Raw genomic sequence first — 27,543 nt, 5'->3', positions numbered from 1 at the left:
TAACATTTCCTCAAATCTATCATCAGAAGCCCCTTTGGATATACAACCAGCAAGTTCAGGAGCCATAAAGTAATCAATTTAGCCAGCCAATAATGAGTGTTTGGACGTGTCAGTGCTTGAAAGGGTTCAGTTTCAGCACAGGCTCCTATCGGAAGAATAAGTCGTGAATCAGTTAAATTCATGACTAAGGCTTTGGCTTGAGAAAACCTGTGAAAAGCCAAGATAAAAATCACCATCTTGTTGAAAAGACAAGCCATAATAAACAGAAAAAGAGAAAAACAAGTCGACACTGGCCTTCAACTTCACAGAGGCCACTGAGAGGAAAATATAACCCCTCAGAGCACAAGATATTGTGAACAAGCAATATTGTTTCTGCTTCACAATGATATTTTATTGTACTGCAAATGGAAAATAAAGGGATCAATTAATGTGCTGACATGATTGTTTACATTGATTGTCAAACACTGGAAGCCTAAAAAAGCTCTTGAATTCGCGTCGAGCTACTGCCTGACAGAAAAAATACCACAACATGTATTTGTTTTGAACACTATGGGAAATCCCACGCTGATAATAATATCTTAAACTTTGGGGGTTAGGGGGAGCAACAGATTTATTTATTTAATTTAATCAAAAACACTGAATATATCCTTTTAAAAACAGCTGACATAAAGCATTCATCAGGTGGACTCTCTCATTCCTGCTGACTGAGAAGATGAAACGCTACCTACCTCGTTGTTATGATTAAAAGGAGGAGGGAAGAGGATGATCGACGATATTCAAATACAACGTAACGTTACAGATGATTTGAGCTCCGACTTTGAGATAAGCACACGTATGCGGATATACTAAAACAGCTGTGATGTGTAATGTCACCTGTATATATAATTGGCGGCACCCCTTGACACCACCAAGGTGAATGTCTTCAGGTTGTTCATCATGAGTACGGACATTTTTTTATAGCTATATATGTTAATTAACGCCCCTTTAATTAAACAAGGTGTGTGTGTGGGGTTTGGGGGGTGAAGTGATGGAGTATTTGGCTGATGAGGCATGTTTAATATCGTTTAATGTGTACATGTTCAGCTAAACGTGAAAGTGGCACTGCACACGTTGTTATTGTCGGGACAGCTGAGAATATGCGCGTGCAGCTGGGTTGACTTACCCGACTAAACCAGATGCTGAGCTGTGTCTCCGAGAGCACGGCGAAGTAAAACCTCTGCGAGCTGGGCTGGATGTAGAAGGGCTCCTCTTCACTCCTCAGCGGACAAAGAAGCCTCCGGGGCCAGCCGGTAAGAAAATACATGACGGCCAAGTCGCTCCGTCTCGACACTCCAGATAGTGTCGCAATGCCAGATCTGTCTCTGTGCACCGTATTCCTTTATGAAGTGTTTGTTTTCAATAGAAGTGGCTCATGGCCAGCTGCTTTAGTGAAAACAATAGTTTTTAAATAGATATATGCCGCCTGGAGTTCATACGGGTCGGGCTATTAATCCATGAATGCCGCACAGAAAAATCCAAGCAGCCGATGGAGCTACACAGCTAGCCCGGGCTAACGTTGGCTTTTCCAAGTTGAAGCTAATGAGCTGTCCAAGTCAACGGCAGGCTAACCGAAAACAAAAGCAACCACACACACACCGCACCAAACTGTGTGTTGCGGCTGATGAAATGAGTCGACACACTTTCGCTCCCGTCGCCGTTTTAGTTCATACGGTGTCCGAACCAGCGGTGTTTAATAACGGTGAAGGGTCCGGCTCTTACTTCTCTGTCCCCCACCGACGCCATCTTTACCAGAGACTGTCCGACTGAAAGCTGATTGGACGCAACGCAAGAGTTTGCGTCGTGTTGACATCTGACGTCATCTCTTCGTTATGTTGGAACGTGGTGGCGTGGCAGGCCGCGTGGCTCGACGCTGACACCTGCTGGTGGGGGAAAGAAAAAATGAGCGTGTGCACAAATCCTGCTGGAAAAACATACAGTAGTACTCCATAAATGCAAACAAGACAAAGTGTCACTTGAATAAAGCTGCAATCTATCTAAAAAAAGGCCTACACAGTCCTTAAAGACCCATCCCATCCGGGTCACACTCTGTTTGAACTGCTGCCTTCAGCCAAACGTTACAGGACAGTTAAAACATGGACAAGCAGGTTAAAAATAACAGTATTTATTCTAAAGCCGTAACTGCTCTAAATGCTCTAAAAACCTGATCCTGTAATAACTGCAACAATATTTTATTTTTGAGTGTAATATTAAGGGGAATTGTGCTGTGTGCAATACTGATGGCAGCGAGTGGAATGTCTTGTGTGTGTGTGTGTGCATGTGTGTGTGTGTGTGGTTAAAGAATAAAATAATAAAATGGCTTTGGTGGTACCTTTAATAAACAATGACTTGGTAAACCATATTTGGTGTCATGCATTCATTCTTTCATCCTTTTTTCTGCTTCTACAAATCAAGACTTTCTTCCTGAAAAATACCTGAAAAACTAAAACTAAGACTAAAACTAAATAAAAACTCGTCAATTCCTCAAAATAGAAATAAAAACAAAACTACTTCAGTTGTTAAACTAAAACTAAACAGAAATTTAAAAAAAAATAAAAACTAATGAAAACTTCAAAACTATAACCCTGATGCACAAACAAATGATTAATGTGAACTCATACTTGTTCCACATAGAGCAAGTTTATACTTTGTGAGTACCTGTCTACATGTGTTCAACATGTTCTTTTTTTGACTTTAAGATTCTACTCCTCACTTATAAGATCCTTCACAACCTGGCACCATCATATCTCTCGAAACTGATTCACATCGACACACCGTCCCGAACTCTCCGATCCTCCTCTGCCAACCAGCTCTTTGCCCCCATCTGCCAATTTAACTACCATCATCTATGAGCATCACATCTAGTTTGGACCCACTCATGGTCCAATATGCAACTTACATAAATATGATGTGGAAACTTAAAGCCCCCAGTGCACATACACTGAGAGTGGACTCTTTTTATTGATGTAAGAGGCATTTTGCATCCAACAATATATATTTGCATAACGATTCTGGATTACTCAATGAGGGAGAAGGATTAGCTGTTATTTAAAAGGGTTTTAACTAAGGGACTGAACTTTGTTTTATGGGAAAACTACATTAAATACAAATTATAATTCAAAGCAGAGTATTTTTTTGTAACTTAAAACATGTCTGGTAGCAATCTTTAATTTTAAAAAATGTACTAGAATCTACGGACTACACTCCTGGGCAGCAGATGGTGGAAATGTACCTTTAAGTTGAACATTGTTAGAAAAAAATAAAAAAAAATAAAAAGTAGTTTATTTAAATAAAATATATACCCGATTTTATTTCCTATTTCTTACATGTTGTTGATCTCAGAATTTAAAAACAAAAAGGTACTAGGTAGAAAAAAACAACAACAATTCGACCCATTCTCCAGCAGGTGGCGGTAAAACTTCTAAAGTTGTTTTCTGATCGCCAGAAAAAGAAGACGAAGAAGAAGAAGAGGAAGAGGCGAATACAGCAGTAGCAGCAGCAAGCATGGCGGCTGACATGAGATTACCTGTTATCCGAAAACCAGTATCACTAATAGTTTCTACTGACCGAAGAGATCTGGTGGTCCCCGGCGATGTGATCACTTCAGACACCGGATTCATGAGGTAGGTCCCGGCCGGTGGACCCGGTGGTGTGACCGGCTGCTGCTCCGGGTGGCCTCATGATGTTTGTCATGCAGGGAAATCAAATGAAAGCAGCTGGCTTATTTTTTTGGTACTACTACTACTACTAATTGCATTTTTTAAAGCTGGTTAAAAAGTAGGTTGAGCTCATTAAAAATCTTTAAAAAAACCAAACCTACCACTAAGACAAGGCAAGGCAGTTTTATTATAAAGCGCATTTCATACACAGTGGCAACTCAATGTGCTTTATATAAAACAAACATTTAACAGAAAAAATTGAAATAAAACCATAGAATTTGAGAAGTAACACACACACACACACACACACACACACACACACACACACACACACACACACACACACACACACACACACACACACACACACACACACACACACTAATAATAAAAACAAAGTACAGAAACATAGAAAGAGAGAGAAATAAAATACTATAATAGAGCATTAAATATAAGGTTGCAGCATAAAATAATGATTTGCTTTAAAATCATTAAAAGGACATAGAGTGCAAATGAAAAATTAAAATGTAAAGTGCTTTGAAATAAAGAGTTCAATCATAAGCACAGGAGAAGAGAAGTGTTTTTAACCTTCCTGTCGTCCTCCCGGGTCAAACTGACCCCGTATGTTTTGACTGTTCCTTCCTTCCTTCCTTCCATCCTTCAGTCTGTCCTTCCTCCCTCCTTCTCTCTTTCTTTCCTTCCTCATTCTTACCTCCCTTTCTTCCTTCCTTCCTTTTGTCCTTCCCTCCTACTCCTTCCTTCCTTCCTCCCTTCCTCTTTTCCTTTCTCCGTCCCTCCCTCCTTCCTTCTTTCCTCCATCCTTCCTTCCTTCCTCCCTTCCTCTTTTCCTTTCTCCCTCCCTCCATCCTTCCTTTCCTTCCTCCCTCCCTTCTTTCCTTCTTTCCTTCTTCCCTTCCTTATTTCCTTTCTTCCTTCCTTCTGTCCTTCCCTCCTCCTCCTTCCTTCCTACCTTCCTCTTTTCCTTTCTCCCTCCCTCCCTCCCTCCTTCCTTCCTTCCTTCCTTCCTTCCTTCCTTCCTTCCTTCCTCCCTTCCTCTTTTCCTTTCTCCCTCCCTTCCTCTTTTCCTTTCTCCCTCCCTCCCTCTTTCCTTCTTTCCTCCATCCTTCCTTTCCTTCCTCCCTTCCTTCTTTCCTTTCTTCCTTCCTCCCTTCCATCCTTCCTCCTTCCTCCCTTCCAACCCACAACAGGAGGGTTAACCTGATTTCAGTTCTGCTGGTAGTTTGTTCCAGTTGTGTAAAAGCTGCTTCACCATGTTTAGTCTGAACTCTGGGCTCCACTATCTGACCTGAGTCAGTAGATCTCAGAGCTCTACTGGGTTTATATTCTACCAACATGTCATTCATGTATTCTGGACCTAAACCATTCAGTGATTTGTAGACCAGTAGCAGAACTTTGCACCAGCTTCCTCTGAAAGGTTTATCTTAATTCACTGAGAGGATAATATTGGTTCAGCTTGTGATCAGTTGATGTAAGATTTAGATCATATACTCAGCTTGTCTGGTCTGCCATTGAAAAGTATGCAAGGTAAATCCTCCTTGTTTTTATCTAACCCACCTATTTAAAAATCAAATACAATTAATATGTATGCAATAAGTGATGCGGACTTTAAGGGGGAACGAAATCATCATCAATTTGTTAAAATTAACACCTGTGTTGTTTGTGAGAACTAGCTGGAGGGCATAATTACCCGGCCTTTCTCTTCAGCATAACAAAGCCTCATTCACAGTGCTTTATACCTTTTGTCCCCAGGGGTCATGGTACCTATGTTGATGAGGAGAAACTAACTGCTTCAGTCGCTGGAGAGGTCCAGAGAGTAGACAAACTAATCTGTGTCAGACCACTTAAGACCAGGTAAGGAAACACATGCACTGCCTTTTTAGTTGGATAATCTAGTGCCGCTTCTGCAGAAATGATGCAATTGTAATTTGGTTGTGTGTTATTGAATTGCAGGTTCAATGGTGAGGTTGGTGATGTGGTGGTTGGCAGAATAACTGAGGTAGGTTCCTGTCTCCGTGTCTCTTTTCCTGTGTGATGTCCAACATTTTAAAATGTTTTCTATATGCTTACAACAATGGGCGGCTGTGGCTCAGGAGGTAGAGTGGGTCGTCCTCCAATTGGAAGATTGGCGGTTCGATTCCCGGCTCCTCCAGTCTACATGTCGATGTGTCCTTGGGCAAGACACTTAACCCCAAATTGCTCCTGTTGCTGTGCCAACGGTGTATGAATGTGTGTGAATGGGGTGAATGAGTTGTAGTGTAAAGCGCTTTGAGTGGTCCTAAAGACTAGAAAGGTGCTATATGCTTACAACAAGCTGTTATCATTCTAGTCAGTAAGATTTTTTCATTATGTCTCGTATAGGTACAACAGAAACGGTGGAAGGTGGAGACGAACTCCCGACTGGACTCTGTCCTCTTGCTGTCTTCTGTCAATCTGCCTGGAGGAGAGCTGGTGAGATGCTTGGAAATTGGATTAACTGGGAGATGTTACACTGAAGAATGAGGAAAATGGTTTCGGGTGGGGGGAAGCTTGTTAAACTTTATTCTTGAAACATTTCTTTTTTTTTTTTTTTTTAGAGGAGAAGATCAGCAGAAGATGAGCTGACCATGAGAGAATACCTTCAGGAGGGCGATCTCATCAGTGTATGCCTCTCTACTACTCCACTATGCACAGTTTATAATTATTTTTTAACGGGTTACTCCATCTTCATCTTCTTATCGCTCATAATGTCTGTGTTGCTTTTAGGCTGAAGTGCAGTCTGTCTTCTCAGATGGAGCCTTATCACTTCATACCCGCAGTTTAAAGTATGGAAAAGTAAGTAATGCACATGTACACAATGAGATAGCACAATTTGGTTTAGTTTGCTCTAGACTATGACTCACTGTTTGTGGTCAGGAAGTAAACAAAGGGCCAGGATATACTTCTAAGTGGGCAGTGCTAATACAGGCATAAAAAATTTGGGGATCTTACCACAGAAATCACATTACTATACAAAGGAAATGATTCACTCAATGCTTACACTCAGTATTGGGGGGTGGAAATAATGAAAGCGCTATTCATTTAAAGCACACCTTAAAAGTGTCTATTTAATCCTTCCTATACAGTATATCACTGACAGGATAGAGCAGTGACTTTGCTCCTTTTTATGTTTATGTATAGCACAAACAAGGGGTACTCAATGCTTTCCAGTACAGGGAGACAACATAGTAAGACAACTACACATTTTTTTAAAAACCCAGCAAAAATACAACCACATATACTGTCTAACAAATAGTTGCATAAAAGACAGTTCTATACTCTTAATGTAAAAACAATCAATAAACCTAAAAGCAGCAGTAATGTGGTCATAACAAGAAGTAGAGTAATGTAGCCAAAACATAGTTATAAGTTTGTTTGAGAGCCTTAATTTGAACTCATCCATTTTTTCTACTTTCTCTGAACATCAGCTGGGCCAAGGAGTGCTGGTACAGCTCTCTCCTTCTCTCATCAAAAGGCAGAAATCACATTTCCACAACCTGCCATGTGGTGCATCCATCATCCTCGGCAATAATGGCTTTGTGTGGCTGTATCCCACACCAGGACAGCAAGAGGAGGAGGCTGGGGGCTTCTACACCAGCCATGAGGTGGGAATGGGGATGAATGAAGAGTAGTATTTCATAGCTTTTCCAAGTCTGTCTCTCATCTCATCTATCATGGGCCACTTGCATTTAAACTGTTGGGGAAATACACCATGGCTGTGTTCGAAACCGCATACTACATACTACACGACCAGATAGTAAGCAGACCGTTTCCACTGTAGTAAACTACACGATAACCCACAATGCATTTCATCCCTACCTGAGCTGAAATCAGCAGGCTGAAGCAGATTTTATTTTAGCTCTAACTCTGTAAATATACCACTTTATCCACATTTCTAACCTTATTAGGCGAGAAAGTAAAGTAGCCCTTTAGATCCACAATGTGACGCTAATCTGTCCAAATAACACCTGTTTAAAGTTTTGTTCCTGCGAATTCGGAGTTAGCCGTAGCGAGTAACGCACTTCCGGTCATTTTCACAAAATAAAACACCCGTTACCTTTTATTATTAAGAAAACCATAACGATAGAATTGGTGCTTTTATATTGAAAACAGGAAGCGAACATACCCTCGCTGTAGCTAACGTGAACCCACCGAGGTGGTGATCTGTGACGTTTGTATTTTGGGGTTTTTATCAGAAGTTCTGTTGCATCTTGGGTAATGTGAGTGTGAGTAGTCCGCTCTTGATGCATACTCTGCATTTCTGCTGAATCTAGTAAACCATCCGGGAACTTCTCTCATACTCTAAATCACATACTACGCAGTTGAAACACACTACGTACTTCAAATGACGTCAGAGTTAGTACGAGTAGTAGGAAAGTGCGGTTTCGAACACAGCCCATGTCTTGTTTGAATACATTTACAGAACAATGTTACAATAAGTTTAGTTATCTGGAGACACTTTTCATTTAATATTAATTTCAATCATGTTTTGTATTTGTGTGTCTTATCTCTGTCTTCAGCCTGTGAGCCTGTCAGATCGAGAGGTTATTTCACGGTTGAGAAACTGCCTGCTGGCTTTGGCTGCGCACAAGGTCCTCTTGTTTGACACCAGTGTTCTTTATTGCTATGAATCTTCACTTCAGCACCAGGTAGGAAGCAAGCAATTTGATGAATTTGATGCACTGTAATGACAGTTACATCAGTTTGCAACATTATGTGACTGTCTTTGAATTACACCCAAAATATTGCAATACAAAAAAGTGGACTTTTCTGTGAGGTATTGCGCCATCTGGTGGCCATTAGGGAAACCCACAGCTGCTGGGCAACAGCTATGGAAAACAAATCTTTTGCCGTTCTCAACTTTGACGTTGCTGTTCTAACAGTAGGGAACAGACACTGATGACTTACTGACAAATACTTCTCATAAATGTTGAGTTTATATAATATCGGCATGACAGCTTACATCTCGTATATCAACAAATAGAATAGAATATCCTTTATTGTCATTGTACAACAAGTGTCACAACGAAATTGGTACGGGGTCTCCTACCGTGGTGCAAAATAGTCAAAATAAAAAATAAAAATAGTGCAAAATAAAGTCAGAATAAAAATAAAGAAGTCTAAATAAATTTAACTATTATACATAAGAACAATGAACTACTTCAAAAGCTATTTACACACACACACACACACACACACACACACACACACACACACACACACACACACACACACACACACACACACACACACACAGTCACAGTCACAGTCTATTGCACATATTACACTTAATCCACTTAAATCCTGGTGTGGCAGTCATGACATGGGCAATACTTTTTTTTACTGTATTCTAATACTTTACATTTTTATCAGCTGTTAACTTGGCATTAGTTTGCAAAGTTTCCTTTTTGCAATACTTGCTAACGTAGCCCAACACAGCTGTTTGATGGTTTACTGAGCTGTCTGCTATTGTTTGTTTCAGTGACTAGAACCCAAAATTATTTACTATTAATAGTAAAATCACTCAAGGAATTGCTGAAATCACAAATGTGAGAATAAATGTCCATTATTTTAATTATATAAGGCCTTTTGTATATAAATTTTGTCCACCACATACGTGACATTTTTGTGGTATTCAAAACACTGATTTCTTTCAGTGCAACTGATTTATAATTGTCCCCTTTGTGCTGCGTCTGCAGGTCAAGGACGTTTTGAAACCAGAAGTGATGGAGGAGATTGTAATGCTGACACAACAGAAGCTGTTGGAACAAGAGGGTTAAAGAGCATGAATCCAAAACAGTGGCCTCAGAAATCCAAGATCACACCAGCAGCTATGTCAAGGACTGACCACCTACCTACCTGAGGACTGGACTGGTTTAAAACAACAACAAAAACCCCTCCCCATTATACAGTTCAAATGTACTGTATGTATAAGGGTCAATGACGTATAAGGATTTACAACAACTCAATTTTAGAATAATAAAAACAAGCATATCTAATGCAGTAGTTCAAACATTCAGAATGTTGTGTACCTGAAAATTCATATTATACATGTGAAAGTGATTTTAGTGGGTTTTCAAGATTAATTGGCACTGGCCTTAAAAAAAAGTCATGTGGTGCGACCATTATTCATCTTGAAATAAATTAATTTACTTAACACACTTCACATCTTTTTTTTTTTTTTACAAGTTTTCAGTAATATAAAGTGTTTGGAAACAAAGTATTTGCATTTTTTTTAAATTTTTGTAAATGATGATCTTTTATTTATATAAGATATTTCAAGATGAATCATGGTCGCACCACATGACTTTTTTTTAAGGCTAGTGCCAATTAATCTTGAAAACCCACTAAAATCACTTGTTGTAAAAATTGAGTTGTTGTAAATCCTTATACGTCATTAACCCATAAAACAAAATGGCTTATTGTTGTTTGACTGCAAATGGAAAGAAACTATAACCTCCAAAATACTGCAACATTCACAAATCACTTGTGCAGCTGTTCTTTGGTTTGAACTGTTTTTTACATTTTCAGAGTTACAGTGGAACGCTATTGATAATGTGTGATATTGTACAAAAACACTGTTGTAAACAATACATTTTCTATCATTTTCAATACTTCACAGTGTGGTTGTTCTTGCTGAATCATTGAGAACCAGATACAACATTCAGTCTTCACATGGTCATGTATTTTATGCAAGCTTCTCCCATCACAAATATTCCTTTAAATGTTTATTTTTTGTAATAAAACTTAAGCTACTGAAAATGGCAAGGCCAAATAGAGCGATAATTAAATCAGAACAATACATATTTAGTATGTAATGACACTGTAAAAAACCCTGTGTCTATTTGTCTATAACACTTGCATGTGAGATTTTCAGAGCACAGATACAAATCTTTAGCTTTTGTACCTTTAACCCTCCTGTTGTCCTCAGGTCAAGGAAGGACAGAAGGAAGGAGGAAATGAGGAAGGAAGGAAGGAGAGAAGGAAGGAAGGAAAGGAGGGAGGAAGGCAGGCAGGAAAGAAGGAAGGAGGGAGGAAGGAAGGAAAGGAATAAGGAGGGAGGGAGGAAGGAAAGGAGGAAGGAAGGATGGAGGACGGAGCAAAGAAAGGGGAGGATGGGAAGAAGGAAGGAAAAATTAAAGAAAGAGGAAAGAAGGAACAGTCAAAGGGGGTGGGGTCAATACGACCTGGGAGGACGACACAAGGGTTAAACACTATATCACCTTGTAAGTTACAATGTTAGATGCAATACTGTGCAAAAGTTTTAGGCACTTAAGATGTTTAGAGTCTTAGCTATCAGGGAGCACAAGAACAAGGAGTCCTGCAGCAGATCATATGGCCTCAGAGCCCTGATCTCTACATCATTGAGTCAGTCTGGAATCGGCAAATTCTCCAAGATGTTTGGAGCAGTCTCAGTTCTTTTAAATCAAGGCTGGAGACTTTTCTGTTTGCTGCTGTGTATTATTATTAAATCAAATGTGAGGCTTTTGATTCATCTCTTGCACTGCACTGTAACTTTTATTCTCTTGTATCTGTCTGTAAAAAAGTGCAGGTGTACCGACATAAACTAGTGCTGATTTAAAGACGAAGCGTGGTCACAACTAATATTGATTTAATTTAGGTTTTCTTCTGTTAACTGAACTTTGAAGTTACACACTTTGATAAGTAAAACACTATACATGGCATTATTATTTTTTAAAGCAGCTTCACTTTAGTTTTAGTACCTAAAACTTTTTGCACAGTACTGTATGATGCTGGTATTCTGAAATTAAGCACACACGAGAAATTAAGAAAAATTGTGACGACCTGTGCGGAAAATCATGGGGGGGGGGCAGTAGGCTGACCTGCACCACCTGTACCTGACCAGGCTGACAATGTCTACTATCTACTTTCAATGGAGTTCCAGCCATTCCTTTATGATCGGAGGTATAGATACTCTAAGATCAGAACCAACCCAGCAAAAAATAAAATGTATTCCCATGGCAACCAGTCAATTAACCCTCCTGTTGTCCTCCAGTCAAGGGAGGAAGGGAGGAAGAAGGAAGGAAAGGAAGATGGAAGGAAAGGAGGGAGGAAGGAATAAGGAAGGAAGAGAGGAAGGAAGAAGGAAGGAAAGGAGGGAGGAAGGAAGAAGGAAGGAAAGGAGGGAGGAAGGAATAAGGAAGGAAGAGAGGAAGGAAGAAGGAAGGAAAGGAGGGAGGAAGGAATAAGGAAGGAAGAGAGGAAGGAAGAAGGAAGGAAAGGAGGGAGGAAGGAATAAGGAAGGAAGAGAGGAAGGAAGAAGGAAGGAAAGGAGGGAGGAATGAATAAGGAAGGAAAGGACGGAAGGAAGGGAGGAAGGAATAAGGAAGGAAAGGAAGGGAGGAAGAAGGAAGGAAATGAGGAAGGAAGGAAGGAGGGAAGGAAAGAAGGTGGGGGGGGGGAAGAACAGACGGAAGGAAGGAAGGAAGGAAGGAAGGAAGGAAGGAAGGAAGGAAAAGAGGAAGGGAGGAAGGAAAGAAAGAAGGAACAGTCAAAACAGACGGGGTCAGTTTGACCCGGGAGGACGACAGGAGGGTTATGCAAGCTGTGGTAGCCATGGGGAATCTGGAGAAATTACAAAAAAATGTAAAAACAGTTAAACCTTCTGTCATGTTTTACTTATGGGTGGAATTAGTGAAAATAAATTATTCCCCCTTTTTCTGGGGACCCCCTGGGACCCTTTTAAGTCTCCATAGTCTCCCCACTTTGAGAACCAGTGGAGTAAAGGGTGTGGAATACATTCATACAGCATACTCACTATCTATTTGATTACAATTGTTGGTATATAGTTATTGACATGCACTTTAAATGCCTGCCTGGACCTGGACCATAATGATGTGTATAGTGACTGCAATAGATGATCCGGACTATACGTTTTCCAAGTGTACTTTTACAAACTGCACAAAAGTATTCAGAGAAAATCCATCAAGTAACAAAAAATAGAAGAAAAAAGCAGGTAGTTGTAGGTTTTGCTTGAAGTTAATTCTTGAGGTTTTTTGTTGTTGTTTTTTTTTTATTGTAAATAGGTACAGATATTTAGCGTTTTAATAGCCTTTTGATTAGTCAAATTATCAAGTAACTTAAAATAATGCTCAATTTCTTTCTGAAAAACAACAAAACAAGGTTCTTTCTTATTAAATTTACTCTTATGGATATAAAACTTTGCCAGAAATAAAATCAAATGTATTAAGAAATAACATTTTTCTTCCTGCTTAGGATAATTATGGAAGCCAAACACAAAATTTTCCACAACAGTAGAAAGAAATCATTGAAGAGATGATCAATAATAAATCTGCTGAGGTCTGCCCATAATTTATTTGTAATAAAAAGGTTTCGGGGTGTAAATTGCAAAAAGAACAGTGTGTGTTAATGTCTTTTTAAAATTTCTGCATATAATGGTTGACAGGGTAGTATTTGTGGATTAATTTTAAAAGACACCTCCCTAACCTTGTTTACAATTTAAACATTTGTGGGGGAGCATCCAAACTTTCTTCCAGTCAATATTATTATGATATTTCTTTGGAATAAGGCACGTATCTTTTTGTTATTATTATTTTTTTGGGAATGTGAATAGAAACATATTTTTCCTTTCTGGGGAGTCAGTTAATTCTTTGAGTTGTTCTGGCCTGCTGCTGCTCTTCCTCTGCTCGCATGTACTAGCCCACGCACGCACATGACGTCACGCGTCGCCCCACCCTCATATTTCTGTAAACCACCTTGCGTATGGAAGTATGGCGGCCCCAGCGACACAACTACTACTCGGCCAAAGTTTATTGCTCAGATTTTCACGTGAGAGCGATGAATAAGCGCGTGAACCGAGCGGTCGGCAACGAAGAGCTCGGCGGCTGTGAACAGAGGAAAGGGCTCAAAGAAAAAAGAGGCGTCGGTGTCAGGCTGACTTGAGTTTCCTCGATTTCTCTTCGCCTCCCTGATTGAAGTGCCTTTAGTCCCGGGTACCACAGGGGAAGAAACTCCGCAAGAAGACGGAAGAGTGGACACGGAAGTTTGAAACAAACTCCATACCTTTTGCCTTTTGGGAAAGAAAAACACACCGTAAAAAGCATTGGAGTACGGTGGCCGGAGATGTTTTTGTGAGACATTATTGCACTTGTTTACTAGACCCAGGAAGAACCAACTGTTGACTGCTCGCGCATTTAACGCTCGAGCGCTACATACCACCAGCTAGTCAGTTAGCCTCCATGGCTACCTCCAACATTAGCCTTAGGTCGCCTCATAACCAACAACATGAACGTTTCTGTGGACATGTAAGTTAAACAAAATATCATACCTGTCTTCACGTTTCTAAGTTTCTAATTGTTGTAGAAGTTTGCCATTTTTACTTGATTGGGTGCTACTGATGGCTGAGTAGTAAAAAAAAAAAAACACTATGCCAGCAGCGATAGGGTTAAAGATAAGAGTTAAAGTCCCCTTCCACTCAAAAAATGTGTTTTGATTTTTTTGTGGTCCTGCGATTGGATGTTTGAGCTTCACTTTGCTGGATGGTTTATGTGCAGAGTTTGACAAGAGAAAGCTGTTTTCACATTCATCTGCTGAAAATGGAAAGTTTCTCTGGGGAAAAAAAATCAGATTTTAAAGGGGGGGGTCTATAACCATTGTGAGATCACAAACAGTGCTAATTGGGGGCTAATTGTGGTCCAATATTCAACTTACACAAGTGGGTCAATGACGTATAAGGATTTGCAACAACTCAATTGTAGAATAATAAAAACATTCAGAATGTTGTGTACCTGAAAATTCATATTATAAATGTGAAATTAAGTGATTTTAGTGGGTTTTTAAAGATTAATTGGCACTGGCCTTAAAAAAAGTCATGTGGTGCGACCATGATTCATCTTGAAATAAATTAATTTACTTAACACGCTTCACATCTTTTTTTACAAGTTTTCAGTAATATAAAGTGTTTGGAAACAAAGTATTTGCATTTTTTTTTTTTGTAAATGATGATCTTTTATTTATATAAGATATTTCAAGATGAATCATGGTCGCACCACATGACTTTTTTTAAGGCCATTGCCAATTAATCTTGAAAAACCCACTAAAATCACTTTCACATTTATAATATGAATTTTCAGGTAAACAACATTCTGAATGTTTGAACTACTGCATTAGATATGCTTGTTTTTATTATTCTAAAATTGAGTTGTTGTAAATCCTTATACGTCATTGACCCAAGTATGATGTCGAATTTTGTAGCCCCTGGTGCGTGTACACTGAAAATGGATGAAAGAGTAGTAGTGCACATCTTGCATCAAGCAGTTTGAAACATTTGAAATGAAATATATATTTGCATTAATTTTGAATGAGGGAGATGGAGTAGATACTAATTATCTTTGCAGGGATGCCACTGTGCTCTGACCACCTGTTGATATAACACTTGGAGGTTGTTACTGATTCTTGTTTATGAAGGCAAAGCAGTTTTATTTATATAAACACACAGACACACACACTATTAGTCAAAGTAGAGTTTTTTTATATAGATCTTGAAAATGTCTGGAGGGTATCTTTAAGGCTCAGCCTCAATTCCGTAATCATTGGTTTTGGATTTCAACTATTGATTGTTGTGTATGTAATCTGGGGTTTATAGAAGTTATCTTTTCAAATGCTTTATTGTTGTTACAAAAAGGTAAATTGAGTAGCCAATGCATCCTTCAGATGGCTCCATATAGACAGAGAGGAATAGGGATGTATGTAGAAAAAAAACACAGGTAAAGTAGATGTACTGGCAACATAATTGAAATAAAGAAGTTTCCAATCACATTTTTTAATTACAGCATAGAGAAACATTTGCTTAAATTAATTGAAATGTTTATTTTGAATCTAGGATGCATGTGTTTGATTGGTTTATGATTTTTTTTTGGGTAATAGGAACAGCTGAATTTGAGTGGTGCAGTTTGAAAGCATCACACTTTACTTTTTAAGAAAATCATCAGTGACCCTTGACTGTTCCCCCCCCCCCCTCCCTTAGGTTCCTGTGTCTTTTTTGACCATTGAAGCACTCCGGTTCCATTAATGCATGATAAAAAGAGACATACTGGAGTAATTCGGATCTGCAGAGTTGACCCGCATCACCCATACTCCAGGAGAGGACAGACTGAGCCAGGGAAAAGGGCTCCTGTCTTCTCCCAGTCCCCCCCCTGCCTGACGGCCAACTGTTGGACGGTGAGCAACTGAGTCCAGCTTGGAGAGTCCCGGCTGCGGCCTGGCACCTTGCCCTTATGGGGCAGCAGCCGGGAAAGTTTGTAGGGGACCAGAGGAGACCCAGTCTGCCGGCCTTCATCAAGGGAGGAAAGAGGGAGTCGTCACGCCATGGGATCCATCCCTGTAACGTTTTCGCTGTGCACGGTAAGAGCAAATCTTCTAAGATCTTTGTAAGGTCCCTTTCACTACTTGTACTACTCTTCCTTGGTAGTATTATCATATCTCTCGGAACTGATTCACATCTACACACCCTCCCGAACTCTCCGATCCTTTGCGCCATCTGCCAACTTAACTACCATCATGGGGTCAAGAGCTTTCAGCCGATCTGCCCCCCCGCCTCAGGAACTCTCTCCCACCAGACATTTGCACTTCTGACTCTGTTTCCACCTTTAAATCCCGCCTGAAAATGCTCCTATTCAGAGCGGCATACTCTGTCTCACACTAACTATGCATCACGTTCTTGTTTATTTATTGTACTGATGCACTTTATAGTCACATTCATATTTATTTCTTTATCTTTGCACTAAATGTTACCTGATTTATATTGTTTGATGTACTGTTGTTGTGTTTTATGAGCCTTGTAAAGTGTCCTTCAGTGCTTTGAAAGGCGCCTTTTAAATATAATGCATTATTATTATTATTAGTTTACTATGTGAAAATTAGAGTTGCTGATTTTTGAGCATCATGTTGGCCTAGGATCAAAATACTGTAATACCTTTCTGTTGCCCTCGTCTGTCTATTACTTTACTTTTCAAAAAAGCAAACCATATAGATGAGTAAGATGAGCATGCTGGACTGACCATTGCAATTTTTAGAGCTGATTAACGGACTTACGTTTGCATAACCTGGAGGAAGAGAAAGTGGTTTTCACTTTAAAGCATGCATAATTAATTTTAACAGTTAATAATCAAACCTACCACACATAAATTATACAAGCAGCACAGGGTAACCCTAGAAGCGCTACGATACATCTGTACCTTTGTCAGTCACTTGACCAACAAACTGAGATTCTTCTTGTAATGCTTCACAACAACTAATGACACACTGCATGAAGCATGAAATATGTGATAAACTGCAACATTATCTCAGCTCACTACATATGTAATATATTGTAAATAATAATAATAATGCATTTTATTTAAAGGCGCCTTTCAAAGCACTCAAGGACACCTTACAAGGCACATAAAACACAACAACAGTACATCAAACAATATAAATCAGGTAACATTTAGTGCAAAGATAAATAATAAATATGATTGTGACTATAAAGTGCATCAGTACAATAAATAAACAAGAACGTGATGCATAGTTAGTGTGAGACAGAGTATGCCACTCTGAATAGGAGCGTTTTCAGGCAGGATTTAAAGGTGGAAACAGAGTCAGAAGTGTGAATATCTGGTGGGAGAGAGTTCCTGAGGCGTATAATCAGTATAACAAACTGATTACTAATCAGTGAGGATTGTACAGTCTCTATCGCAGTATTTTGTTGTTGTTGTTGTTGTTATTTATTTACTGGTTTATCCGCTGTGACTGTTGAAATGTTTTGGACGGACTGAGTGACTGCTGCAAGTAACTAAACACCAAATGTATATCTCTGGAAAAGCCTGTGATTTTTCAAAAGTATGCTGTTAAAATGATCGTCTGCTGCTGACAGATAGTAGCTGACAGGTTATCACAGTAAATGGTGACAGAAATAACTACTATCTGGAATTGTGTAGCATTAACACCTGACGTGATGAAATGATCTTCAATCTTTCACCATTGTCACATTTAATGAATTATTATGTAAACATATGGGTCAATGACGTATAAGGATTTACAACAACTCAATGTTAGAATAATAAAAACAAGCATATCTAATGCAGTAGTTCAAACATTCAGAATGTTGTGTACCTGAAGATTCATATTATAAATTTGTAAGTGATTTAAAAAAACATTAAACTTGCAATACAACATTCATACTTTTTTTTTTTTTTAATCCATAACAGAGTGTAACATCTAGTGTACTGTCAGATTTTCTCTGACTCTATTTAACAAGAGATGTGAAGTATTCATAAATAAAATGACTAATGTTACATTACAGTGCAAATCTCCAGAAGGCAGACATGTATGGACATCTCACAGCTTAGTCAGATTACATAATCAGGTGTTCAGACAGAGTCACAGGAGTCTCATGGGAGATTATGAACCTTGTGGCCAGTATGATAATGATATGGACAGAGGATGCTGAGAGACAACTTAAAGCATAGAGCACACTGCTTTTTAATAAGCTTGCCTTAACTGAGGAATGAATGGAGAAGACGTGGGAACAACAATCATTAAAGAATACGTTCACATACATGATATAAAGGAGTGTTTTGGTGAGTGGCACAGCTCAACAGTGCCTCCTCCCAAGTGTGTTCTACAGAGCAGAGGTTGCAGAATATAACAGACTGTAACTAAATCTGCAGGATATTTTCTCAATAAACCAATAGTGAAAAATGCCCATCACGTTTCCAGAGCACATCTTAGAAGTACTTGTGTAGTCCAACAAACGGCTTAAATATACTGGTTACTACTATCGTCACAGCTGAAATGCATGAAAATGGACTCAAATTATTAATTAAAAAAAATATTTGCAGCTTAATGTCTGAATGAGCTCATTATACCTGTTCTCAGTTGCCTCTGAGGAAGGCTGGCATGTTGATGGGACAGAGCCTCACCTTGCTTTGTGAAAAAAAAATTACCCAGTATGCATCATATCACATCGTAGACTGATACATGGTGATGTTTGTCCTCGTGTGGGCAGTGATCATGTATCTTTTAGCAATATAGAGCAGTTTGTCTTGTTCTTGTTCCTCTACTCGTCTTGTTGTTTCTAACGTCCCATCAGAATTTCTCATGGCTTTAGACACAAGACATAGAAAACCAGCGGTGACATCATCAGTTACTTCACCCCTTTGTTTTTATTGTTTTTTTTATAGTCAGTGGTTTATTTACTTGTTTTGGCTCATTAAAATGCTTTTGTGGTGGTCTGTGGTTTCATTTATTGCCAAGAATAACAAAACAAATAATATAACAAGGCACAGGGAGGTTTATTATCTTCCATAAATCAATATATAAGTCAATTGAAATGGGGTTTTTTGTGCATTTATGTACGTAAAAGTTTTATCGTAATTGTCCCAACTTGAATGGTTAGTAGTGTAGCTAGTACTCAGTGTGGGTGCAAGGACAATGAACATTTTAGAGGTAAATTGTAGCATTTCAGCACATCAGTGGAAAGTATCAATGAGGTAAACAAGTCGTATATCAATGCAGGATAAAAGAGAGATAAAGCTGAACTGTTGTAGCTTTGTAAAATGATCACGTGCCATTGAACCGGATGCATGCCATGCATCCAGCTAACTGATAAGTTTACCAAATGTGTCTGTGGGGCTGTGATTGCCTTGGCAGGGAATACTTTCCACTGACTCTAAAGTCTTGCATAACACAGAGGGGGGACAGGACAGGGAAGGTCAGAAAAACAGAATGAAAGCTTTTGCCAGTAAACGGATCGAATTTGGCAAAGGGTCAGTGACACGGGGCGTATTTGTTTTCCCTCTCTGCCCGCTTTCCTCCTGTGATGAGCAGGTTAGGCTATGAGAGGGGATGTGAGTCATAGTGCAAAAGGAGGGCAATATCAACACATGATTTTACATCCATGTTTTTTTTTTTTCTACCTGGTGAGCCTCAGCTAGTTAACTCGAGCCTAGCCAGCACCACGCTGCTTCTCAACAGGCAGGTTCAGATCTTTGCATGCAGCTGCCTGGGAGACTGACAGAGGCAGTGAAGGGCAAGCAAAGACCTGTCTCTGTTCTTGGCACTTCTGTGTGCTGTACAGTGGGGAGGTATGATCTCACTGGCTAGCTAGCACAGATTGTGCAGGGTTGTGAATTTCTGGAACCATAGCTCACACGCTGTATTAACAGCTTCTTTTTTTTTTCTCAGTGTGGGGTTCAGATAACTAAGTATGCTTTAAAGATGACACTGGAACTCGATGAATCACGGACTAGATTACAAGCTGCAGTAGGTTACCAGGCCTGTTTAAAAAAGCAGGTCTGAGCACAGATAAGTGTACTTAATCTCTTCTTCATAGTCTAATTTTGTCTTGTGCATAATGCTCATTTGTGGATACAGAAATACATCCTGGATTAATAATAGCTACAAAAAATTGGCATCAGTTTAACAGTTTACACAGTTTTTTAAAAGTAATTTAACTGAATTAAAATGACGATTGTGTAAGCATATTAAGCATTGTTTTATCCAAAGAGTGTTAAGGTGACCATTGTTACTAGACCCAGTGAAGCAACACTTTTTTTGTATTTCCGTCAAAAATATGCTTCCAGTCTTCCTACCAGAATTTTTTTTAAATCTGCTGTTGTGTTAACTACATGGGCCGACAATATGTGACAAGTCTGGAACATTTTTTGAGAGGACTGCAGGAAGCGGAACTGCTGTGTAAAAGTGCTTAATGAAGGAATGATGCTTTTCATTTGTCTTCCTGCCCGTCCATGAAAAGGGCTGACAGAGGAAATAGGAAAGCAGAGCGGGATTTGGAGGTTGGAGGGTTCAAAAGAAAGAGGAACTCATTTATTTATTTATTTATTTATTTCTTAAAAGGCTCTCAACCATATTGTCTGTTAGAATTAACTTGGTCATTTCTGTACTCACCTTGGTATGGAGTTTTCCTTTACTCCATACAAAGGTGAGTACAGAAATGACCAAGTAGGCATTTTGCCCCCTGGTGGCTGTTTTGTACATTGCAGTTGTACTGAGATGCCATTTTCATTCAAAACAATATTTTGACATAGGTTATGTGTTGTGATAAACCGCTTTCTATTACATAGTATATGTATAATTTCTCTTATTGATCATGATAGCAGTTTGGTGACAGGTTGTTACCTTCAAAGCATTTCCTTCTGTTTCAATTCCGCTGGTGCATGAGTACCATTATTATTTATTATAGTAGCACAGTAATGGTGTTTGTTTATTCTGTTACTAGTGTGTGTTTATTCTGTTTAGCCATGTATATTTCCTATGAAGTTCTGATCTGTAGCATGGATTTGGCCTTAGTTATATTATTTTTAAATAAACAAATACACTGACATGTACAAATGCCGTAGGGTCTCAGTGCTATTTAGCTCAGTGTGCAGAATCTAGCTCTTAATGAGTCTGGATGATATGACACAGAATGACTTCATCAAGAGCAAACCTTCACATCATAGGCCCTGATGGTGGTGCATTTATTATTTATTAACTATATCTCTCCAAAGCACATGTATTCCAGACAAATTTCAGTAATTTAACTTTTAATGGAAACCATGCAGCAGGGCTCTGACCTCTCATACATTACATCATTACAAGACAGCAAATTTCTTCTCTGTGCTCTGTTTATTCAATCATCTTGTTCATGAAAATGCACCTTTTGTATGAAGCTTAACCTATTAGCTGTAAATCCCCCCAAAAACTACTGGAAAACAGCAACAGCTGTACAGTGTAAGGGTTTAACAGATGGCGGTTTTGACATGTGACTGGCCACTGATTGCCCGTTGTTGTCTCAAATTTTAAACCGTAGCCAACTTTGACTTGTAGACAACAAAAAAGAGAACTGTGCCAACTTACGGTCATCGGCCAGACGAGTAGGGTTACAGAAAATGTAGGGGAACTCTGTCTTGTTGCTTCTTGCTTGGATGGGTTTCAGTTTGGGCACAACAGGGCTTTTCTTCTTACTCATAAGCTTCACCCCACAATGTTTCTCTGGCTCATGCCTGCAGGCTCCTCTGGCAAAACTTCAAGTATGTTCAAGGAACATTACAATGTGGGGATGAAGGAAGATGACACCCCATTGTCTTTTATTTGCTTACCAGTGTTTCAATTCAGTGATGTTGGCTTTTGGGGGCAAAATCACACTCATCTATGGGTAAATAAATAGATCAGATGACTTATAAGATTGTGGATGATGTAAAAGGAAAAACCGTAAATAGGTCGAGGACGTAATATAAAAACTGTTTTGCAAATGGTGTATGATATCTGATGGCAGATATTTAACAGAGCTTGATACAAGTATGTCATGAGCAATTAAATTAGAATAAATGTCTTCAGCGTTTTGCTTGTAGATGCATGAACAGTGTTTTTCGTATGTGCTGTAAAAGTGTTACAGTAAGCTTTGATGACGTCATGGCTTCCAGGAAGAACAGCTGATGTTAATATCTAGAACTGAGATTAGACAGTCATGACTGGGTTATCTGTTATCTGATGGTCGTAACCGCTAACTTATAAGACTGTGGGACATAGCAGGGTTCCAGCAGCATAACGTAAATATGTTTTCAGTCATGTAAAGTCAAAGATATTAAATATATATTTGATAATTATAGTCATGACAGAGATATCTACTGTCATCTTAGCATCTAGTTTATAAATCAGTTGCTGGTCGATGTTTCATGATCTGCTAGTGATGGTAATCATGTAGTTGAACTTCTAATGAGTGTTGTGTTTGGGAAATAGGGTAGACGGTCTGACCCCCCCTCTAGCCCCCTGTGTGTGTGTGTGTGTGTGTGTGTGTGTGTGTGTGTGTGTGTGTGTGTGTGTGTGTGTGTGTGTGTGTGTGTGTGTGTGTGTGTGTGTGTGTGTGTGTGTGTGTGTGTGTGTGTGTGTGTGTGTGTGTGTGTGTGTGTGTGTGTGTGTGTGTGTGTGTGTGTTTCCTGCAGCAGCTGCATTCAATGTGTATGCAGTAAGTAAATCCGTTTCTCTCTTAGTCTGTAACTCGCTCTTTCTTGGCTGGACCTCGTGGAATCTATACAGTCTAGACACCAAATCTCCTCCCATGATCCCTGTGCGTCCTGAAGATTGAAGGAGGAGGAGGGTAGTGTGGGGGTGTGTGTGTGTTTGTGTGTGTGTACACACCCACGCACGTACCCATGCAGCAGGCGCCTCATAGTAATGCTCATTCAGGCCAGCTGTTAGGTGGCTGCTCCCCGGTGACTTGTCCCTCACTGTGGTTGGCCATGTCTCCACAATAATACACACACACACACACACACACACACACATACCATACACACACAGAGACACACACACACACACACACACACAGAGACACAGACAGACAGACAGACAGACAGACAGACACTGTGCTCTCAAGTCAAAGGACTCCTTCCTTATCTAATCTGTTTACTATTTCTTGGTTCCTGGTTATGTGTCAGATAGCATGTGTCTGTGTATGCTTGTGTGTGTCTATGTGTGTGTGTGCGTGCTTGTGTGTGTGTGTGAGGCACATTTGGCCCTTGCCGGACGACACATTGCTGATTAGTAAGTGTTTTCCCCTCTCATCAAGCCTTGACCACCTGGAAAGGAGTCCACTTTATTACCATGCTGGCTGATGACTAGACAGAACAGGTGTGTGTATAAATCAAGGTTGTTTCGGAAGTTCCCACTTTTTAACTTGTGTAAACGAGGACCTGAATTCAAAACACTTATGGCATTTACATGCTGGAAATGATATGGCAATTGGACAAAATGTGAATGATCAATTCAACATAGTTTTCCTACAAATACACACATGACAAAGCATTTCTGACAGACACAGACCATATATCTTTTCAACAATTTGAAGAAGTTAAGTCGTATGAGATTAAACCAGATTGATCTATTCTTTCTGCACAGGAGTAGATTTATGAACAAGTTAGGTTGAGGACATTGTAGGATAAGACTGGGATGGACAGATGCCCTGCGTACAATAACAGTGATGAGAAATAGTTCTTCATTATTGTTTAGTGTTATTACACCTCTGCTTTTTCCACTATGACATATAAAAATGGTGTGAATGGAAAAAAGGCCTTTCAGTGTTTCCCACAGGTTGAGAATTTAATTGTGGTGGGTGGTACGGCATGTCATGGGCAGGTTTATTAATAAACTAGGAAAAAACAAACAAACAAAAAACACTCAAAGTCCTCTTTTTGGGAAATTTCTTTAGAGCTTTCACCCATATTTTGTGGCTTTCATTGGTAGATGGAGTTTGTTTAGATAGTTCAGTTTCTAGTGTTCATTCAGCTTCTTGTTCGGGGTCGTTGCTGTTTCACATGTGTATTGTAGCGTTCCCCAGCTGTCACATGTGATGTCATGATAATGTCATACACCACAACAATGTCAGGAGTTTTCTGTCTTTAGAGTACGAACAGAGATGTTAAGGTGCTGACTAGTTTGTGGTAAATGCTGATTACTTGAAACCTGAAGACTCTGGTCAGATGTTTTGAAAGTGAGTCCGACTGTAGCTGTGTTTGGACCACAGGAACTGTCCCCAGGGATTAAGAACCTGTTGAGAAACTCAGTTTTTTTGACCTGGGTAAGACCTTCTTCTTGACCTAAATTAAATTCCAGGAAGATTGTTTTACCCCCCAAAAAGCCCCTGCTCAGTGGGTTGGTACTTTCCAAAAGTACAGGAACTTTGAGGGTGGTCAAACACACATCATTGCTGTTTTAGCTTGTGTACTGCCTCATTCACAAAACAAGGATTGTTTGATCACGTTAAAACAAGGTTAGACAGACTGTTTATGGCACCCCGACTCAAGTGTGACTGAGTGAAAGAGAGGGAGAGAGACGGCGTGGCGGTGGTCGAGTGAGGAGAAGAAGCAGCGGTAGCGAGAACAAAGCCCATAAAATAAGAGAAATAAAACATTCATTTCTGATTGTTATGTTCTAAAGCAGAAAGAAACAACAAACACTAAAATTTATTGTGGAAACAGACACCATTAGTTTCCTTTACCTCCACTTTTCCACCACTAAATTCAAAGACAACAGGACAAATCTGCGTTGATGTGAATACGGATCTTATCTACCTGGGCGGGTTTTAATCTACCTGGGTGGGCTGCCCGAGTAGAGCCTATGTATGGGAAACGTAGTGTTGTGTTATCTGATCAGCATCATTGTGTCATGAACAGATTCCTGGCCAAAGCCTCTTCATCCCCTTCCCTCTTGAGCCCGCCCACTTTGTTTTATAGTGAATCACATATGTTTGTGTATCATCTGTTGCACCAAGCGTGTGTTGAGTAATATTGTCTTCCGTATTTTGCAGAGAGAGAGAGAGAGAGAGAGGGAGAGAGAGGGAGAGAGAGAGGGAGTTAAACACAGGGCAAGCCACAGCAGTGGAGTGAAGAATGTGACCTCTTGTGCATTCCTCTCTGAAATAACTGGTGCAATCCCCCCTCCCTCCCTACCTCCTCTCTTTCTTTTTCTCCCCTCTGCCTCGTTTTGTCTTTCTCATCTCTTTGTCATCGTTTCTCTCTTCTTTTTTTTTTTCTTTGTCTTGCTCTCATGCTCTCATTTCTAATAAGTGGATTTTGCATCGCTTAGAACATTTTTTATTGACATGAAAGACAAAAACAAAGGGAACAAAAAATCAAAAGTAATGAAAATCAGCAGACAACAATGGAGCACACAAAAATGACAAATCACAATATAAGCTGACATGGTTACGTTGGTGTGTTATCTCTTTCTTAATGGCTAAATGGTATCTGCTTCTACAGTATTTCTGTCACTCAGGGCAAAGGTGGATGGTGGATATTTTGCTACCCAGTGTTTGTATTTAAGCTGCATTTTATTATGCAGTCCAAAAATACTTTGAATGATGCAAACACTAAGCTTTATTGTCAGTGGATAGGCCACAGTAAGTGTTTTTTAATAACATTTCATCATTTTCTGGACTGATTTCAGACTTGAAAATTGAGTAATCTGTAACTTTCATTGTCAAAATATGATTTTAAACTGCTAAAACAGAGAAATGATTGAGAAAGATTGAGCTAGTTATAAAGTTTGAAGGAAAAAGAAACTTCCAAATGCAAACAAAAGGAAGAAAAAACATCACAAAGGCGCAAACCAAAGCTTTTTCCATATACATAAGTTACGCAGTGTTTTGCACAGAACAATTGAAAATGTAAGCATGCTGGTGTAGTACAAACAATCCCGTTGAGTCAGTGATTTTCGTCTTGGTTTTTGTTATTTGGATCAAACTTCAGCATCTGCAGTAGTATATGTACTGTAATGAAATCTGGGCTTGTGATTGCACCCGAAATAATGATTTACTGATATATCTAACTGTTGAAAATGTGGCTAATTCGGATTTTTTGAGACTGAGACTTAACTTCAAATTGTATTGCCTTGAAGAGAGAATCATTTTGATATTCTCATATTCTTTCGCAGGGTATGTATTTGTGATTTTTACAACTAATTGTTCATTTTAAGTACCGGTTAGAACAATAAGAGGCCAAGCAGTACAAGCACTTCCTTTTCACACACTTATACATATTGTATGTACAGCACTCAAAATGCATACAGAGAGCCTTCACGTTGGGTTAGGAATGCAGTGTGGGAGCTCTTTGCCACCCAGCTCCATACACACGCACACACACACACACACACACACACACACACACACACACACACACACACACACACACACACACACACACACACACACAATCACAATAAAAAGAACACCCCTGGTTCCCTTGCTCCATGCCCGAGCAGGCAGCACCAGCTCCAAACGCAGCTGTTGTTTTCTCTGCAGACAACCGGCTACCTAGGATGCCAACTCTGTCTTGTAGTAAAAATTGCACAAAGTGTGTGTGGGTCCTTCATGTTCAGAGATCATCTGTTTCTTTTGCAGATTGAGGTATTGAAGCCCACGGAGTCATGATTTGACATTTGAGTTATTTGCCTAAGAATACCTTAATGTAATGTTGGTGTTCCTTCATCTTACTCAGAACAATATCAGTTTCTTTTTCTCTCATGCTTAGAGCTTTATGTTCTGTTTTAAATATTTATTACATTATTAAATTTCAAAATTCTGTCCACCTAAGCATCATATTTCCAGTTATATTATCACATGGTTTGTTTGTTTTTTTCCTCTCAACAGTCCGGTCCATACAGCACTGATATGGTCTCCTGTCCCTTTGTGTTGTTTTAAGCTCCTCTTCGTAGCGCTATATGAGGGGGCCTGCTATGCTTGCTGCATCTGGATCCACTTAGACACAAAGAAGAGCCCGAGCAGCTCCACTGCGGCAGCCTGAGAGTCTCATAGCCATAGTTTTCTCTGCTATGTATCTGTTTCTGTTTTTACCTCCAATGGGCACACAGACAAATGGGGTCTCTTCCCAGGCATCTAGATAACGTATCCAAGACGTTTAAGGTTTATAGTCTGTGAAAGCAGGCTGTGCATTTACTGTCTTTCTCTGCTCTGTTTACTGAATTGTGTCTAGCACAGTGTTGTCTTATCATGCAGCTGAATTCATAAATTAGACCTAAAATAATGTTAGAGGCTGCCGTACAAACCGTCTTTTCTAATCGCTGTGGAACGGCAACCCTCCCGCTCATACGTATACATGCACCCTTTTCTTTGCTGCATTCTCTTTCCCTCCTGAAAGAGTTTGGCTCTCCTTGTCTGCACTCTCATAAAACAATGGAACATTAAAAAATGTGCTTTCATTCCAGCACTCTGGGTCAAATTGAGTAGTTAAGCTAAACTCTAAAAAAAAAAAGACTGGATTAGCACCCTCTCTCA

The 27,543-nt window shown here is 39.6% G+C and overlaps 3 protein-coding genes across 4 annotated transcripts in view; 2 read left to right on the top strand and 1 right to left on the bottom strand.

Annotated features, from left to right (window-relative positions):
* Nucleotides 1–1,781, bottom strand: part of ric1 (RIC1 homolog, RAB6A GEF complex partner 1) — a 40,687-nt gene extending 38,906 nt beyond the window's left edge. The window contains exon 1 of the mRNA XM_062434372.1: nt 1,163–1,781. Within this exon, the coding sequence (XP_062290356.1) occupies nt 1,163–1,303 (141 nt within the window). The 5' untranslated portion in view covers nt 1,304–1,781. The remainder of the gene's footprint in view (nt 1–1,162) is intronic.
* Nucleotides 1,782–3,529: 1,748 nt separating this feature from the next.
* On the top strand, nt 3,530–9,620 carry exosc2 (exosome component 2). The gene is made up of 9 exons (XM_062434378.1): nt 3,530–3,659; nt 5,466–5,567; nt 5,667–5,712; nt 6,075–6,164; nt 6,290–6,355; nt 6,459–6,527; nt 7,160–7,336; nt 8,252–8,380; nt 9,431–9,620. Exons 1-9 carry the CDS (start codon nt 3,541–3,543, stop codon nt 9,509–9,511), a joined length of 879 nt encoding a protein of 292 aa, XP_062290362.1. The 5' UTR covers nt 3,530–3,540; the 3' UTR covers nt 9,512–9,620.
* A 6,131-nt stretch (nt 9,621–15,751) lies between these two features.
* Nucleotides 15,752–27,543, top strand: part of abl1 (c-abl oncogene 1, non-receptor tyrosine kinase) — a 36,192-nt gene continuing 24,400 nt past the window's right edge. For both annotated transcript variants that reach the window (XM_062434374.1, XM_062434373.1), the window contains exon 1: nt 15,752–16,115. In XM_062434374.1, coding sequence (XP_062290358.1) covers nt 15,989–16,115 — 127 coding nt within the window. In that variant the 5' untranslated portion in view covers nt 15,752–15,988. The remainder of the gene's footprint in view (nt 16,116–27,543) is intronic.

Source organism: Scomber scombrus, chromosome 15 (assembly GCF_963691925.1).
Source record: "Scomber scombrus chromosome 15, fScoSco1.1, whole genome shotgun sequence".
Taxonomy (NCBI): domain Eukaryota; kingdom Metazoa; phylum Chordata; class Actinopteri; order Scombriformes; family Scombridae; genus Scomber; species Scomber scombrus.
Note: the sequence above shows the minus strand (reverse complement) of the source record. Positions and strands in the feature narration are given on the sequence as shown.

Excerpts from the sequence above, each read along its gene's own strand:
- exosc2 (XM_062434378.1), top strand. The coding sequence starts at position 3,541 with ATGGCGGCTGACATGAGATTACCTGTTATCCGAAAACCAGTATCACTA. Across the intron at positions 6,528-7,159 it reads GCAGTTTAAAGTATGGAAAA|CTGGGCCAAGGAGTGCTGGT; the intron begins GTAAGTAATGCA and ends TCTGAACATCAG. Across the intron at positions 7,337-8,251 it reads GCTTCTACACCAGCCATGAG|CCTGTGAGCCTGTCAGATCG; the intron begins GTGGGAATGGGG and ends CTCTGTCTTCAG.